The 16,994-nt window shown below is 32.7% G+C and overlaps 1 protein-coding gene and 1 long non-coding RNA gene across 3 annotated transcripts in view; one reads left to right on the top strand and one right to left on the bottom strand.

The window, feature by feature from the left end:
• The window catches only part of LOC108735544, a 34,147-nt gene that overhangs the window by 2,512 nt on the left and 14,641 nt on the right, over positions 1-16,994 (top strand). Inside the window, exon 1 of one of the 2 annotated variants that reach the window (XR_003231540.1) lies at positions 13,995-14,240. The exons of the other annotated variant lie outside the window; for it this stretch is intronic. This is a non-coding gene — a long non-coding RNA (uncharacterized LOC108735544). Of the gene's footprint in view, positions 1-13,994; positions 14,241-16,994 lie in introns of those variants that run through there. 2 annotated transcript variants of the gene reach the window in all.
• On the bottom strand, positions 577-11,759 carry LOC108735554 (serine/threonine-protein kinase meng-po-like). Its single transcript, XM_018467556.1, has 4 exons — positions 11,350-11,759; positions 2,283-2,544; positions 1,851-2,133; positions 577-1,735 (listed from the first exon to the last, which is right to left on the bottom strand). Exons 1-4 carry the CDS (start codon positions 11,407-11,409, stop codon positions 643-645), a joined length of 1,698 nt encoding a protein of 565 aa, XP_018323058.1. The 5' UTR covers positions 11,410-11,759; the 3' UTR covers positions 577-642.

The raw sequence follows: 16,994 nt of genomic DNA, 5'->3' as shown, positions 1-16,994 counted from the left end.
CTATAGGAAGTCCCTTATCAGGTGGTAAAGAGGTAATTTTGAAATTACTCTTACCAAATTCTTGTTAAAGATTTCAGTGCTACTTCATTCTGAAACTGTTTAATTAATAAAAAATTAGTGGCTGCCCACTAATAAGAAGAGATTTCTTCTCATATATACTTCATTTACTTTCTCTAGCGATGCGCCCCTTCCTATGTCTTGGATGCGCGCTGGCAAAATCGTAGGTAGGGAGAAAAAAGCTCATTATACTCTCGACTCTTGTTCATTAAACATACTTTTTCATACAGTACCTGCCAAAAGTTTTGTTCAATCATGAATAGTAGTATTGCGAGTCGAAAACAAGCGTTAAAGCCTTTAATACGTCTTCAAAAATAAATAAACATCTCCTTGATGTTTTCAGTAGTAATTGGTACAAATAACAGCACATTTGAGCAATGCAATTTTAGTGGATAAAATGGTCAATTTTTCCGTGCAGTACTGTACGGATTGTACGCTCCTCACCGGTTAAGAGGTTGGCCGAGAGTTGTCTCCTTCCTTTTCTGGCCTAGTGCTGTTCTTTTCCACTTTGCGCCGGTCAAACTGAAAGCCACATCGCTACAGAAAGTAAACGAAGTATACGCATTATGTTCATGTAATCATTTTTTATTTACTTGAGTGACTAGAATTTTGACTTTCTGAGCTATCTTTTCTGTGTTGTACCCCATTAGATTTGTGATACCCGTTCCTCGGATAATTATTGTTAGTATTCTGATTATTATTATCACTGCAATATGTCGAGTACACGTCAAACAGTTTAGACGATTGCGGTATTTGAACATGTATTTCATGTCTTAATGGAGATGCATCTCTTCTGTTATTTGTCTTGTTGTGATGATTCTCCTTGGCAGAATTTCGATTTGGAACTGGCGAATCATTTGTTCCGTTAACCAATTTTGGATAACCCCCGTTCGTTATAGGTTTTTCATGAATGCCATTTTCCACTAAATTTTCCTTTTTTAAATTACCATCTAAATTTGACAAGTTCTTCATTGAAAGCCATTTGTCTTTTTGTTGTTCAAGGGGAATCCTAGGATCGATGGGAGGAACATAAATATCTGAAAGTCTCCTAGAACTGATAGTAGATATTCTCCTTTCCCTCCGTCTTACACTATTTTCGGATATGGGTCCCCTTTCTTTCACTCTCTCGCCAATGGGATTACTCTCGTTGTCTTTTATCATGACATTTTCTTCAGATGCTGTTTCTTCTTCATCTTCTTCTTCAATCACGCTTGTTTGTATCCATTGTCTAATCCTGTCCTTTTTAGCAGTTCGATCAACAGTCGTCTCTATACCATATTGGGTTAGAGTGAAAAGTAGTTTGTTCTTTTCTTCTGGGCTGCTATGGAAACTGTACATGGACGGGCACAGACCATCGTCGTCTACAGCCAGATTGTTGTTCTTTTCCATGATCCCCTTGGCGAGCCATCGGTCGTCCAGGAACCTGTGAACTTCTCCTAAGCTTATTGGTCGCCTTTCTTTCCGAGGCTCTAGAAATTTTTTGAACAATTTAAGTGCTTTGGATGATACTAATTTAAATAGTTTTGGTTGTTTTTTCAATGGCATCGCACTTGACTGCCAAGAATGATACCTAACGTATCGGGGATCGTCCAAAGCAGCTTTTTGCCATGGAAGACACCCTGTCAAACATACGAAAATTACTATTCCATACTGCCAAACGTCATGAGTAGTTTCTGCCCTGAAAAAGAAAGAACACTATTTTAAAATTCCATTAATAATTAAATAATGATTCGAAGTAAAAAAAAATTGACATATTGAACTAGAGAAGTATTTATTAAATTCGTCATACATACTTATAGCTATCGTCAGTCTTCACTTCTAAAACTTCAGGGGGAGCGTACGGTAACCATTCGTTTCGTCGAAGGACGTTCGATCCATTCCTTCGCGTTTCCCCAAAATCACATAACTTAATTCGAGAAAAGTCTGATTTAAATACTAAAATATTGTCTAACTTAACATCGCGGTGCACTAAGTCCCGCATGTGAAGGTGCTCAAGGGCAGCTGCCAATTGTTTGGCCACTCGTTTGGAATGAAGTTCACCAATTCCGGTGTCAGATACGTTGGATGTCAAGTCACCTGAAACAACATCAATAATAAAGTTTTATGTTAACGACGTGGTCCTTCGAGCCGGATTCGAACCAAACATTCGCGAATCATTGCTTAATTATTTGTAATTTCTTTATTTACAACTCTCAATGTGTCTTTATAAATAAGTATAATCTCACCTAGTGGTGCATATTCTTGTGAAAATACGTAGAATCCTGCAGTTTCGAAGGCAACGTCATACGTACTGATTATATTTTTATGGGTACCCAGATGCAGGCCGTAATGAAACTCCCGGTAAAAGTCCCTAAGGGCCGTGTATGGCTTCGGCAGAGCTTTCAGAACCATTTCTGTGTCTGTCGCTTTATGCTCAACAAGCAATATTTTTCCAAACCATCCTTCCCCAACTATTTGCAGAATGTCAAATTCATCAGCCAAATTTACCTGTCATAAAAGAAGAAGTATTAAAGACGTTTCGCCAACTGCCTACTATACTTGACATCCTCAGGGAACGTAGCTGGGTTGTAAAGTTTTCCGCTGTGTATGTTTGCACTAAATCTCAGTAGAACCACAGCGAAGGACTTGGTACCCTGGGGATGCTAACCACACTAGTTGTGGGATTTGGGATAAACGACCCCATGGTGTTCTCACCTAACTTTTCATGAAAATCAAAACCTTTAACTTCCGTTTCCGAAGATTGTGAAGAGGAATTCAATAAAATTTAAGTTTAAGCTTTCAAAAACGTTATACTTAATAGTACGTATTTGATATAGTGTGAAACCCAAACTATTGATTTCTTGACACAATTTTTTTAAAACATTAAAATAACAATAGTATGCGTCAGGTATCTTGTTTATAATGTCGACAATAAAGATCAACATCAAAGGTCTAGGTTCTGTTGATAGACTTATGTTCGAAATGATTGAATGGTGCTGTAAGCGTGTGTAAGTATAAATGAGGATTTTAATTGAACAGATAAACTTCGGGTTCAGGAAGAGCCAGGGCATTTTCTATTTTCGAGTTCTCGCTTTTGGCAGACAATGGCTCTGTTGTAGACCATGAAGCCGTTTGTACACATTACACGGCATGCGTATGTGCCTAGGCATACATATGTATAAATAGAATTCAAGAAAGGTGTGGGACTTCATGGAATTCATTAGATTTATTATATGTACTTGTGTGCATTCATTTACGCAGTATAATGCTCTTTTAAAGAACATTGATATTGTCATAAAATTTTAGTCGACACATAAAAACGTTTTCTTTTTGTTGTTAAAATGTATGTGCGGCAACGTTTTCATTAAAAATTAAATAAAATAACTATGTACGGACGAATGCCAAAGCTAAAGGTTTAAAGTTACATTTTAATAATTTTTGGTGCCAAAAACCTTTTTGAAAGAATAATGAAAGTTTAGGATTTAGTATCTGAAACTATGCTCAGTTTTTTCATACATTTCAATATAAAATGTTGAAATTAAGGGATCTTGTTCGGTTAAAAGGACATTAAAGTAATTAATAGTTTTAATCTGATCATCTCTTAATATAGTGAAACAATTGTAGTGTTAGAAGTCAGTGTATTCTTGAAACTATCTAGAGGTATTTTAGAATCTCATGGGCCACGAAATACGTGAGGGGCGGGCCTTATTGCATTCATATTGTATATTTCAAGAACCTTATCTCGACTGTTAACCGTATGTCTCGTTATATAATTAAGGACAGAGTTTCAAGTAAACTGTAAAGAAAGGCGACCAATGTTTTTGCAAACCAACGACAAGAGCTTTGTCACTGTGCAACTCAGTCATGAGTCATGACCCATGAGGTTCTGAATTACTTCTACTTAAGTGTTTTCTTTAAATTATGAATCTAATTCATTTCAAGTTAACATATCAAATCCTGTAGTCTGTTTTGTTATCTATTATCTCCAATGGAGGATATGACTTCCTAGCCTTTTTGTTTTAATAGCCTCTATAACTAGCAAATACGCTGACTATCTATCAATAGCTTTGAGAAAAATTATGGAAAACAACAACCTTTATTAACAGACCCCTGTTTATTGATCCATAGTTTTCAACCTAAGTTTAACTCATTTTTTGATTATTTCCTTTGTAATTAAATTGCACTTTTGTTATGTTTTCAAAAATTTTCTCTAGTTTGGGTAAATATACCTATGAACCCTGACACAATATGATGTATAATGCAGATGTAAACCGCTGATGAAACAATAATTATTATTTTTCTATTTTTAGAGAGGTGATGTTTAGCTCAGATAATAACATTGGTACTAAAGTGGTCTAAGTTTGTTTGCGTTCCTGAAACTAAGGCCCAAAGTGCTATTATTGGTTAATGTACCGCATTTTTGATGTTTAATTAATTTTGTTTATGTTGGTTAATTTTGATGTCAACACTATTTTTGTTTTGAAACATCAAAACAAAGAATTAATAATAATGTAAACATGAATCTTAATTCAATGTTATTAAAAGCTTTATATGTTTCAACATAAAAATCATTAGTGGCACCCAAAATTAATGCCATACATACACTTAAAATAGAATAGGCCAAACATACGAGTATTCTATCCATTTTTTACGATTGGTTGGTTCATGTTGATTAAGATTAATAATTACATTGTTAAATGTGAATCCTTAACTGAATTTTTGTTAATAAAATCAGACGTTTCGCCACATGACTGTGGGCTTCTTCAAGGAAATTGTTTAGTAGTAAAGACGAGATTAGCATTTTCCTTGAAACAGCACAGTAGTTAACTCTTTTTAAATATTTTCAACAATAATTCCATGAAAACTTGGTCTTGAAAAGTTGCAACCTTGGCATTAGTTTTGCGAAAATGCAAGTACGTTGTACTAGAGAAAGGGTTAGTTTACGTTTTGTAGGAAGGGTAAGTTCTCGAGTTTCATAACTCTCACAACTATCGACACTATTTTCTTTAAAAGTCATGACAAGTTTGCATGTATGACAGAACATTTCAGTATTTAAGATAATTGTTGCGTCGGTAATTTGTGCTTAGAATTATTAAGTATCAGATTAAAGGAGTAAGTCCAAGACCAATTGGTCTTACTTATCAAAGCAAAGAAAGACTCAAGAAACGTAAGTTCAATTGTTGAAAATAGGTAGACAGGAAGGAAGAACAGGCGCCATAAATCAGTGCTATTAAACAAAAGATTCCTGTAAAATAAAACATATTAGTGACATTGTGTTAACGTAAAAATGCTCCTCCTTGCAGTTGTCCAACGCCTACTGTCTACAAAAATATACACACATTTCTCTTTGTTACATATGTCTATATATATATTTCCATACAAATGTCGAGTTTGCCAAAGTAAATTTTTATGTATCGTAGCAAATGGATATGAATGAAAGGTTTAAATATTGAACAATGTAGACTTGTGTGCGTTGCTGATAAGTGACATTTGATGACGCACTACTGACATCATGTTAGAGCATATCCCGGCATCTAAAAAAATTGGTGCTCCGTTTGTTACATTTAAATAGTTTCTTAATGTTTAATGAAAACTAGCAGCGAAACCCGGCGTTGCTCTGGTTAAATGGTATATAAAATATTTAAGGATCCAATTTTTAACGTAGCTAATATAGATTTCTATCTTAGATATTCACAAACTTACCCCTGGTTTCCTGGGCGCTGATCAACGTTAACAATTTGGTTAAACTGATAAGAGCCAATCACGTTCCGCAGTATTCAAGATTCTTCTTAACAATGACAGCTTGTCTTTTATTTTTTAATGTTTTCGATCGTTGTAGAATGTTGCAGAACACAAATTATTCCCGATAATGACAGACCACCCTGTACCTTTATAAAATTTCTTAATAATAGTAGATCGTTCTAGAATATTCTGGAATATTTGGATAAAATCTAGAAAATTCTCGAAATCCTTCATAATTAATTGCGAACATTTGGAACTTTCCAGTTCATTCCAGATATTTCTAGAACTTTCTGGAACATTATAGGTCGATTGTAACAGTTGCGCACATTCTGGAATTTTCTGGATCATTTCAGAAATTTTTAGAACTTTCCGAAAGGTCTCATAAGTTAGAAAATTATAGATATATATTTTTTCACAATTTCGCCACCCACAACCACCTACCGCGACCGAACTCCCTTACTTTCACCAGGAGACCAAGGGGTATTTACCACCCCAACGGGAAGTTGATAGGAGTTGGTGGTGACAGAGAAAACCCNATATATATATATATATATTTAGATTTGGATTATATGAACTATTAGGATAAATAATGGTGATGGTTATGCAAAATTGGTGGTAAAACTTTGTATAGAGAAAGGGTTGGACAAATGATTACTTTTAAGTTTAAATGGAGCGTAAAGAACTAGGATGAACATTAATGGATACATAAACGAACTATTTAATTGGGTTTAGATTGAGATATTCTTTTATTTCGCAGTTGACGGCAAGAGCAACACAATCTTCATTTGAATTTTGTGAATACAAAGGATGATGGTTATAACAAAGAGGCAATTTAGAAGTCAAATACGTAACTCATTCATTATTGGTAATATCTCACATTAAATGATACCATACTGGTAGAAAAGCAATGGTAGTTTTAATGTTTAATTAGTAATTAATTGAATGTATTCAGTGGGACACCATTGTAACGGTTGTGATCTCTGCTTCAATATAGTAATGTTGCCATAAGTCGCTGTGCTACCTACTTCCGGTCTGAGATTATCCAATGTTTTCGTAATATTTAACGGAAATTTGTGTAAACAAATGGACTAACTTTGGCTTTCAATCTTCAGGTCTGTTCTTTAATGTTCCATTGTTTACATTCAATTGGTCAACAATTACACATCAAAAAGGTTATTGTTTTTCGATTGATTTGGTGTCACTTGTTGTGAGAATTCAATGAGTTATTGAACTTTGAAATGGTCCACTTATTTTGTGAATTACCCTGTATGGATTAGCTTATTGACCGTATAATTAGAAATATACCCAAAGTAATAGAAAATATAAATAGATTGAAATACCTTATGACATTTTCTTTTCCTTGCATTCACGTAAAATTAAAATAAAAAGTTTATTGACAAAACAAAATGCTACTTCAGAATTGTTGCCATGAAATCGACCACCAAAATTAATGAGACCAAACAAAGAAAAGAAACACAAAAATAATCAATGCGAACATGTAGAAAGGTCAGTGCTACTTAAGACTTTATTTTGGGACGAATACGTTGCCGGAAATTCTTGATTTCCTGCAGGATTAGCAGTTAAGGATAGTGCACTAAAACACCACTAAAAATAAACAACATCAACGTGTGTTTCATGTCAAAGTTGATATAATTAGCTACTGACAAAACAAAGATAATGGTGGTGCCTACAATCAGCAGAAAATTAAATCAAGTCAAAATTAAATTGAAAAACTGTTTATAAGCAAATACTAAACAGTATGAGTAGTAATAACTTCATTACTCAAAAATTGATACAGAATAGTAGCCATTCATTGATGGTATACCCAGGTACACGTCAAAGTACACTTTCAATATGTTTTCCAAAATTTTAAATAGAAATGGCAAGGTGGGACAGCATAAAAAAGAATTACATACGTTCCTATTTCTAAAAATTTCTTAAACTGATTTCACTACAGTGCTGTGTTCGGTAAAATTACCGTTAAAAAAAAAAGTATTTTTTATCGATATATTGGTGACTGAAGATTGATTAGGAGGCGGACAAATATGCTTCTTGTGATCAAATAGGTTCTAAAGGCTTTTAGTTGCATTATTTATGTGACCTATCTAAATACGCTCCACTCAATACGTCAATACGAAAAGTAACAACTAGAAGCAAATATGAATACACTTTTCATTGCATGGGAGGGACATCCGTAAAATAATTTTTCCAAAAATCCAACCAATTCTGTTTTTGGTTAATTAATTTATGTCTTGTGACAAATTTCACTGTAATAAGTAGGTGCATAACCGAGAAATCAAAATAATGTAATTTGTTTGTAGGGAGTAGTCTCTAGAACTATTGATTTTATTCAAAAAATTTATTGGCCAAGAGAGAGCTGCACTATCTATGAGTAATATAGACCGTATTTTATTTTGATAAAAGTTTAGCTCAGGGTGTTATGAATAATAAAACTATGAGATGAATTTTGTTTATATCTAATATTTACTTCTGTGTTTGACACCGTTGCTAAAATTGTAAAGCAGGAAGGACAGGAATTGACTCACTCACTCAGTTCGAAAGGTTGCGAAACAAATTTAATTTCGAAAGACAATTTTAATTTTAGACACGCGGCAGCAACCTAAAACTCGCAGATATCTTTTACAAACACTGTCATCTAGTTAATTTAGAGAAACTTTTCAACACAACAATATCAGTAGTAGTCAAACTGGAAATAAAATTTATATAGCTGAGTTCTACGTAGAAAGTAGAACGCTCTATATCTTTTTAAAAAGATTCTTCCGTATCCAAAGGGGGCCGTTGTCATGCGGCCTCCAACTTCTTCTCTGAGTGGTCTGAACCTTGTAAAATCGTCACACGTTGGCAAATTGGGGCTGTAGGGTGGACGTTCAAGTGTTTTTTTTTTCAATTTTTCTGTTTAAAGCTTTGTTTAAAGCTTTAAGAAAAAAAATACCCTTTATATAAAGTGGCTGGATTAGGTTGAGAGTATTCATGGGGAAAAATCACATACTTTTACTCGCATTAAAAGCCAGTTTTTCTTCATCAAGGGGTTGATAGTAGTAGGTGGTGTTAAGTGTATTTTACTCATTAGGAAAATCAATGAGCAATATGCCTTTGCAATTTTAAAATTCTTTAAAGGAAACGAATGTAGTTTCAAAAAAATGTATATTAATAGTTCCCAACAATTGTTTCCCCAAAGCATTGGCTTCTTCTGGTGAAGATATTCTGATTGAAATTGTTAAAAAATTAGCTTAAATACTAAGAATTTACAAATTTTATGGTGTGGGAACAATGAAAGGGAGTATTAGATGGATATAATGCGCAGCCGCGCGTAAAGCGGGGAGTTCTCTAGAGTCCCGGCGGCGTGTGCTGTGCTCAGCTGTTGTTTTTTTACCTCTGTTCTCCACGTGACTGGGCATCATTGCCTTTCTTTTTTCTTTCTTTCATAGAAGAAGTGAAACTTCAACGGACAAGTGGAAAAACGAATAGTAACGGACAAGTGAAAAACGAATAGCAACCAAATTTTTTCTTTAAGTTTTACAGACAGGTAAAAATTTTGTTGCCATTCGTTTTTTCACTTGTCCGTTGCCATTCGTTTTTCCGCTTGTCCGTTGAAGTTTCCCTACTTCTTATTGACTTATGACTTTAATTCAATCATTACCTAATTGAAATATAATTACGTGTGTACATACGTATGGTGTGATTAATGCTTTGAATCGAATCGAACGCGTAAAGCAGTCGTTGCGAAAGTGCTATAAACAGTATTTTTAAACTTACTGCTAAATTGAAATTTTCAAAAAGCAAAGTAATTATTTTTAGAAGTTAATAAGTACTAACTACTTGTTCGTGCTTTTAGTGAATTGTACATTAACGTCAATGTTCAGATTTTAGTTGAAAGTTCTTTCCGAAAATCGTTGACATTTATGCCTTAAACGATTTGAAAAGTATTATTTATGTACAAAGAAAAGCTAAAACCCAGTTTGATGTTCTATATACACATACATACGTTTGCAATTGATCACTTCAACTTGTAGAAGATTGCTTATCAAAAAAAGGAGGCATTGATTCCTGATTTGAATATAGAAGTAGCATTAATAAGCATAGATAGTGACAAACAAATCAATTAATAATAATGATCAACTTTCTAAACTAACTGAAATTTTATTTTGGCATCATTTCATAGTTCGTATTGATACTCTAATTAATCGAGTAATGAGCTGTTATTTCCTGAAGGTGATTTATTTCAATTACTAAGAAAAAAAATACCTAATTGAGTAAAATAGACTTTTGAATCAATCAGTTTCTTTTTTATTTTTATCAAATAAAGTAGGAAACCTTCTCAGGCATCAGGAACAATTAGAGGAAGCAGAAACATAAGTTAAAGGGGTATGGGTAGACTATTCACAAATAGTTAAGAATGTGGAATGTTCTAGTCTTACGGAAGTGCGAAGATTAGCTCCGGATAGGAAAGGGTAGAGGTGCGTGTCCAACCAGATCATCTTATGATGTTGATGGTGAAGACGTTAAGAAAATTTATTAGCTACTTAAGAATTTTGAAACATATAACAAAGAACAACCTGTTTAACTGTTTAATATCATACGAAATACTCAGAGCATTGGTGGTTAATGCCAAAGGTCCCGGGTTCGATACCCGGCAAGGGTGTGGCAGTAGCAACAATTTTTTCTCACAACCTGAGGTAGCTTATAGTGGGCAAAAAATTGAAAATTAATTTTCCTATCAATATTTGAATTAATTTCGGTGAAATATTACAGACGCGAAGATAAATTGTTACGAGTGATCATTTGTTTTTTTTCATGTCTTTTACCAATAAATCTATATATTAATTTGTAATGGATAAAAAAAAATCAAGTATATTTTCACATTAATATCAGTTTAATTTCCTTTCTTTGCTGCTACGTAATTTTTACAAGAAATGTGTAGTAGGTCAATGATCAATCTAATTCATTTTTAAATGTAAATATCTAATTGTAAAATGACAACTCGAGATTCAACCGAAAACAAGCAAAAGTCTTTCTCTTTTCTGAACAAACAAAAGTTAACTTGTATGTCGGAGACCCTGCTAAAAATTAATGTATGTGTAGGTGGATCCATAAAATATGGCATTTACACATCATGAAAATTTGAGAATGTAATGCTTTTTGACCTAAGTCAACAGTTCAATCCAATTAGGCAGGTAGTTGACAGAGACGTTGAGAATGATTTGTTAAAAGTATTTTAATAAAAATTGGAAATACTTTTTGATTTGCTATTTCAAATGTAAGGTACAAAATAGTTTCACTTTTTGTATTTCAATTACTAAATGCAAAATACGTGATTCTTTGTTAAGTTCAATATGAAAGAATTTATATTAGATTCATGCTTTGAAAGTTGAACTTTATTGGAGTTCCTACCTACCTAATAGGTACCTTATCATTATTCTTTTTTCATTCTAGTGGCTTAGTTTAGTGGGTTCATATATGTAGGCATACATCGGTTATATGGTTCAATTCATAACTAATTTAGCGTATACTTTTTTATTGTTAACATTTTCTCGTTTGCTGTGGCATTACCTTCTCCAATTCAAATTCCCTGATTCTGTGAATGCTTCCTCCAATTGAAGACCTCATCATTGTTGAAATTCTGAACTTAACAAAAGTTACTCAAAAATAACGCTAACAGGTGTGCCTCCTTGAACGAATTTATAAAAATGTACAACTTCACATTTTATTAATTTTTACCACTCATTAATTTTTTAACAAAACATGCACCTACCACACAAAATGAACCATGACTATCTACTTGTCACATACTTGTATTATATTTACGAGTGTAATGATTAACCATTAATCAGGAAGTAACCGTGCGCAATCTTTTCCTGGATAACCCGGGATAGCGGATCGTCCACACAGCAGTTATTAAAATTTGTATTAAAGCACCCGCCGCGAGCGTCAAGACGTCGGTCGTCGGCGTCTTTCGGATAGCGTCTCATAGCGACTAGTAAAAGTTGGCATGCAATGCAAATACAAATGTGGGACAAGCCGAATGTGTATATTTTTAAAACTGTAAATGTGGCAAGTGGCCTCTGCTTGTCTACTCGATGTTCCGTGTCCAAAAGAGACAACAAAACAGGGAAAGAAAAATAGAATCTGTACTCCAACCAAAGTAATCATTGCTTATTCTTAATTTACTTATTAGGCGAACAAGTGATGATGAATTTTTATGTATCTAAAACTAAAACAAAAGAGTAATAAGCGAATACAATGATATGAGCAATAGATGCAATAGCAGTAAATATTTTTCTCATACCTAGTGTTGACAGAAAAGTCACTACGAATACAGTTTTTTTAATAAAATCTAAAATAGACACAGTCACTTCTACAAGATGTAATAATAATTAATCTCTAAAAAAAATGTTCCCTAATTAACTTCCTGATGTTTTTGGTTATTGATGATTTCTTGAACGAAAGCTTTCACCAGTTTTTGGTTATTGTTTCTATTTCTATTTGCGTGAACATGTTGGATTTTGAGGCGACTGATATATAAAATACGGTTACGCAAAAGTAAACTAAAAATTATTACTTCAGGTCTTTATGATTTTTTTTTGACTATCACTGTACAAAGTAATTAATTTTTCTTGCATGATACATGTGGAAATCCTGAAACCTTGCGTTTAAATTGTTGAATTGAACGACTAGTTGTCTTTGTTAAATTGTATATAGATGGCGACTTACTGCCTTCTCAGTTATTATTTACTATCTTACATTAATATTTTACTTTAAATAATTCAAATTTAAACTATTTATTTGTATCTAATTATCGAATGATAAGAAAATTGATACATCCGTTTGAAATGTAGAAAATACCATTTTTCTTCCTTGCTATTGCTAACTATATGTAATTACAAATAAATAATAATTTTATTAATAAGCAACGTTTTAATTCAATTTCAAAAAAAAGGTATATGCAAAAACTATTCTGTTAATAGTTATAGTCCAAACTTCAGTTGCCCCTTTTTATGTTTAACATTTTTACGTTATTTTGGTGTTTTAACAATGAAATGGTCATTAATTTACATTGTCGTCAGAAACTGTTTGTCGATTATTATTCGTTACATTTTTGTACATAACATGCACCTTTTTAAATATTCAAAATAATTGTTTAACAAGTCGAAAATTGAGTTGCGCTTTTCAATGTTTAACATTTCTACAAAATTTTCGGGTTTTAACAATGAAATTTAGTTTAATTTAAACTACAGTCAAAAACTGTTGCCTGTACCATATTCTCCACATTTTTACATATTAAATTCACCTTTGACATGTTTCAAAATAATTGTTCAACAGGGCGAAAATTGAGTTGCGCTTTTCAATGTTTAACNTAACATTTCTACGTATTTTATGCGTTTTAACAATGAAATTTGCTTTAATTTGCACTGCAGTCAAAAACCGTTTCCAGGACGTTATTCCCCACTTTATTATGTATCACATTCACCTTTAACATCTTTCAAAATAATTGTTTAACAGTTCGAAATCTTAGTTGCGCTTTTCTAGGTTTAACATTTCTACGTATTTTATGCGTTTTAACAATGAAATTTGCTTTAATTTGCACTGCAGTCAAAAACCGTTTCCAGGACGTTATTCCCCACTTTATTATGTATCACATTCACCTTTAACATCTTTCAAAATAATTGTTTAACAGTTCGAAATCTTAGTTGCGCTTTTCTAGGTTAAATATTTCTACGTATTTTATGCGTTTTAACAATGAAATTTGCTTTAATTTGCACTGCAGTCAAAAACCGTTTCCAGGACGTTATTCCCCACTTTATTATCTATCACATTCACCTTTATACATATTAAATTCACCTTTGACATGTTTCAAAATAATTGTTCAACAGGGCGAAAATTGAGTTGCGCTTATCTATGTTTAACGTTTCTTTCAAAGTAATTTCAATGTAATAATTTAACACGTCGATAACGCGAACTTATTTTACTGAAACCTCAAATATTGTCTCCTTTGGTACATCTTTTTATTTTTTAGTATCGTTTTATTTATCAAAAAAAAATGTATACTCGTTTGTGTTTTTCTATGACTTTGACAAGAGCGAATTCGTCATTATCAGAAAGGCTTGCTTCGTCACGAATGATAGAACGAGGTAGATATAATAGAGTGAGAAAGAGATGGAAATTGAAACATTTCTTGTAAAAGAAAAGTACTTCGGTGTCCAGATCCGATCTAACACGAACAATAGAAATTAATAGTACAATTTACTGTTATTATTAATTCGGCGCCATGATAATGGGTAGTATCGAGTGCTATTAATTAATTGAATTATCGCGTTAGTTTTCGTAGATTAGTAAAGACTTATCCAATATCGTATTGTGCAACCATCTATGTGAATTTGAACAGTGATAGGAACGAAAGTTGTACTTAGAATTAGGATTACGACTAGAGTGGAGTTTAAACGGTGAGTTATTGAAATAAGAGTTATCATCCGTTTTAATCGTTATCTTGTATGGTCGTCATCGTTAAATTTAGTGTTTGTTATGTTTTAAATAATAAGGTTGCTCCTTAATTATTACATCAGAAATACCTCAATTTGTTAACAAAGACTGAATCCAAACGCGCAAGTACTGGTTGTTGTATGATTACAATTGTGAACACTGAACACAATGGTTTTAATTAAGAATTTCTTTTATTAGTACAAACTATATTTTTATAAATGATCTTTACGAACATTTGTGAATTACGTAAAAGAATTTTAGTTTTATTGATTAATTTTTATAAAATAACGTGCAGATATAGTATGTACGTATGTTTTCAAATTCGAAATTTTGTAGTACTACTATTTGAACAAAATAATAATCTTTACCTTTTAATATAAACCAAAATTGGTTTAATATTATTTTCATTAGTTTAAGTATTTTTTTGGGAAGGTAAACTAAAAAAGTCAGTAAAATTCGTGTTTGCAAACATTTTTCAAAAAAAAAATTCTACAATCTTCTTACAATTTACATTTGTCACCTACCCAATATAAATTTTGTTTAAAATTTCGTATAATAGGCGTGAAAAAATGTCTTTTAGTTTAACCTTTTCACCGCCATTGTTTTCCTTGTACTTAATACATATAGTTCGCTTGTAGCAGCTAGCCTTAGGTATCTTATACGGTCACTTGAGTAAGTTGTCTCACTCAGATGAACTGCTGATGGCGCCTAGGTGGTTCATTGTATGAGGTGGAGGCTTCGGAAAGAGCGGCTGGATAGCTAGCTTATATAATTTACCGCGACTCCGTATTTATCCTTCTCCCTCAGTGACAGCGTCGAAATGGTCAGGCCTGCAGTTTCGAAAATTCGAAGCTGTAAGTCCGGTCATTTCGGCGTTTCACTGGTGGATAAGGATCTGATTTAAATACGGAATGTTTTGCACTTTTTGAAATCGAAAAAATTAGGTCTTCAACAATTTAGATGTATTTAATTTTTAAAAATGGTAATTAATTTATAACTATTTCAATGTTTAATTTTAGTGTTCTTAACAGTGTAAAGTACAATAAAAAATTTAAAGACGAATAAGTAAATTGCCCTGCAAGAATTTGTGAAAAACACTACCCTTTTTAAGTTTAGGTTGCAAGTGTCCACTTAATGTTATTGTTTTTTTATTCTATCAAAACTGAAGGTATTCTAGGTTTTCAAACTTGATTACTTTGTGAAAAATCGCCTATTTTTACTTATTCTCTCATTGTTCCTTAATTGAGCTATGTTTATTCTTATTCTCATATGTATATTTTATTGAGCACCTATAAACACATAACATTTAGTAAGGAAGTGTAACATTGCGCTTATGATTATGAATGACGAAAGATTTTCACAATCAAATTTGCAGCAAAAACCGTTTTCAGGACGTTATTCCCCACATTTTTGTGTATTACATTCACCTTTAACATCTTTGAAAGTAATTGCTTAATAGGTTTTCTGTGTTTAACACTTCTACGTATTTTTCGAGTTTTAACAATGAAATTTGCTTTAATTTAAACTACAGTTAGAAACTGTTGCCAGTAAGTTATTCCCCACATTTTTATGTATCACATTCATCTTGGATATTTTTCAGCATATGGCAAATATTTCGCTTTTAAGCATTTCACTCGTTTTTTTCTATGAAACGTAATTTCTGGTCAAATTAAACGTAGCTTTCGTACTGTTCAATGTTATGGAGAAAGAGGAATTTACATATCTGGGTGTATTTTTTGGGTTGTTGTTGAGGATTTTGAAAATTGTTTTATTTCTAGGACACTTTATTCCAGAACAACATGAGGTATTTTTCTATATAAAAATGTTTAATTCTTCGAGCGTACTACCTGCCTTCTTCTCTCCGAATGCTCACTCTCTCTATCGGCACGGTATAACAACTCCGATGCTCGTTGAACTCACAAACTAATTCATAATTTGTTTGAAACAATGAAACGTAATTTCTGGTCAAATTAAACGTACTTGCAGTTTTTCATATCTGTACTGCTTAATGTTATGGAAAAAGAGAAATTTGCATATGTGGGTGTATTTGTGAGGTATGTAATGAATGCCGTGAGTGGTGAGGATTTTAATAGTTGCTTCATTTCTAGGACACTTTAATCCAGAAAAACATGGGGTATTTTTCTATTTTAAATACAATGAGCATTCGTGTTAAATAATGAATTTTATATTTAAAAGCGTTTAACTATTCGAGCGTACTACCTGCCTCCTTCTATCCGAATGCTCACTCTCTTTATCTGCACGAGCATCAGAGTTGTTAGATGCTCGATGAATTCATAAACTAATTAATAATTTGTTTTATCGTTAAAAAATGAAGCATTATTCCCCACGTTTTTATGTATTACATTCACCTTTAACATCTTTCAAAAAATTGTTTAACAGGTCGATATTTTAGTTGCGCTTATCTAGGTTTAACATTTCTACGTATTTTATGTGTTTTAACAATGAAATTTGCTTTAATTTGCACTGCAGTCAAAAACCGTTTCCAGGACGTTATTCCCCACTTTATTATGTATCACATTCACCTTTAACATCTTTCAAAATAATTGTTTAACAGTTCGAAATCTTAGTTGCGCTTTTCTAGGTTTAACATTTCTACGTATTTTATGCGTTTTAACAATGAAATTTGCTTTAATTTGCACTGCAGTCAAAAACCGTTTCCAGGACGTTATTCCCCACTTTATTATGTATCACATTCA

Source organism: Agrilus planipennis, unplaced genomic scaffold, assembly GCF_000699045.2.
Source record: "Agrilus planipennis isolate EAB-ADULT unplaced genomic scaffold, Apla_2.0 scaffold107, whole genome shotgun sequence".
Classification (NCBI taxonomy): Eukaryota; Metazoa; Arthropoda; class Insecta; order Coleoptera; family Buprestidae; genus Agrilus; species Agrilus planipennis.
This window is presented reverse-complemented; position numbering and strand designations above follow the sequence as displayed.

Excerpts from the sequence above, each read along its gene's own strand:
- LOC108735554 (XM_018467556.1), bottom strand. The coding sequence starts at position 11,409 with ATGATGAGGTCTTCAATTGGAGGAAGCATTCACAGAATCAGGGAATTT. Across the intron at positions 2,134-2,282 it reads ACAAGAATATGCACCACTAG|GTGACTTGACATCCAACGTA; the intron begins GTGAGATTATAC and ends ATGTTGTTTCAG. Across the intron at positions 1,736-1,850 it reads AAGACTGACGATAGCTATAA|GGCAGAAACTACTCATGACG; the intron begins GTATGTATGACG and ends TTTCTTTTTCAG.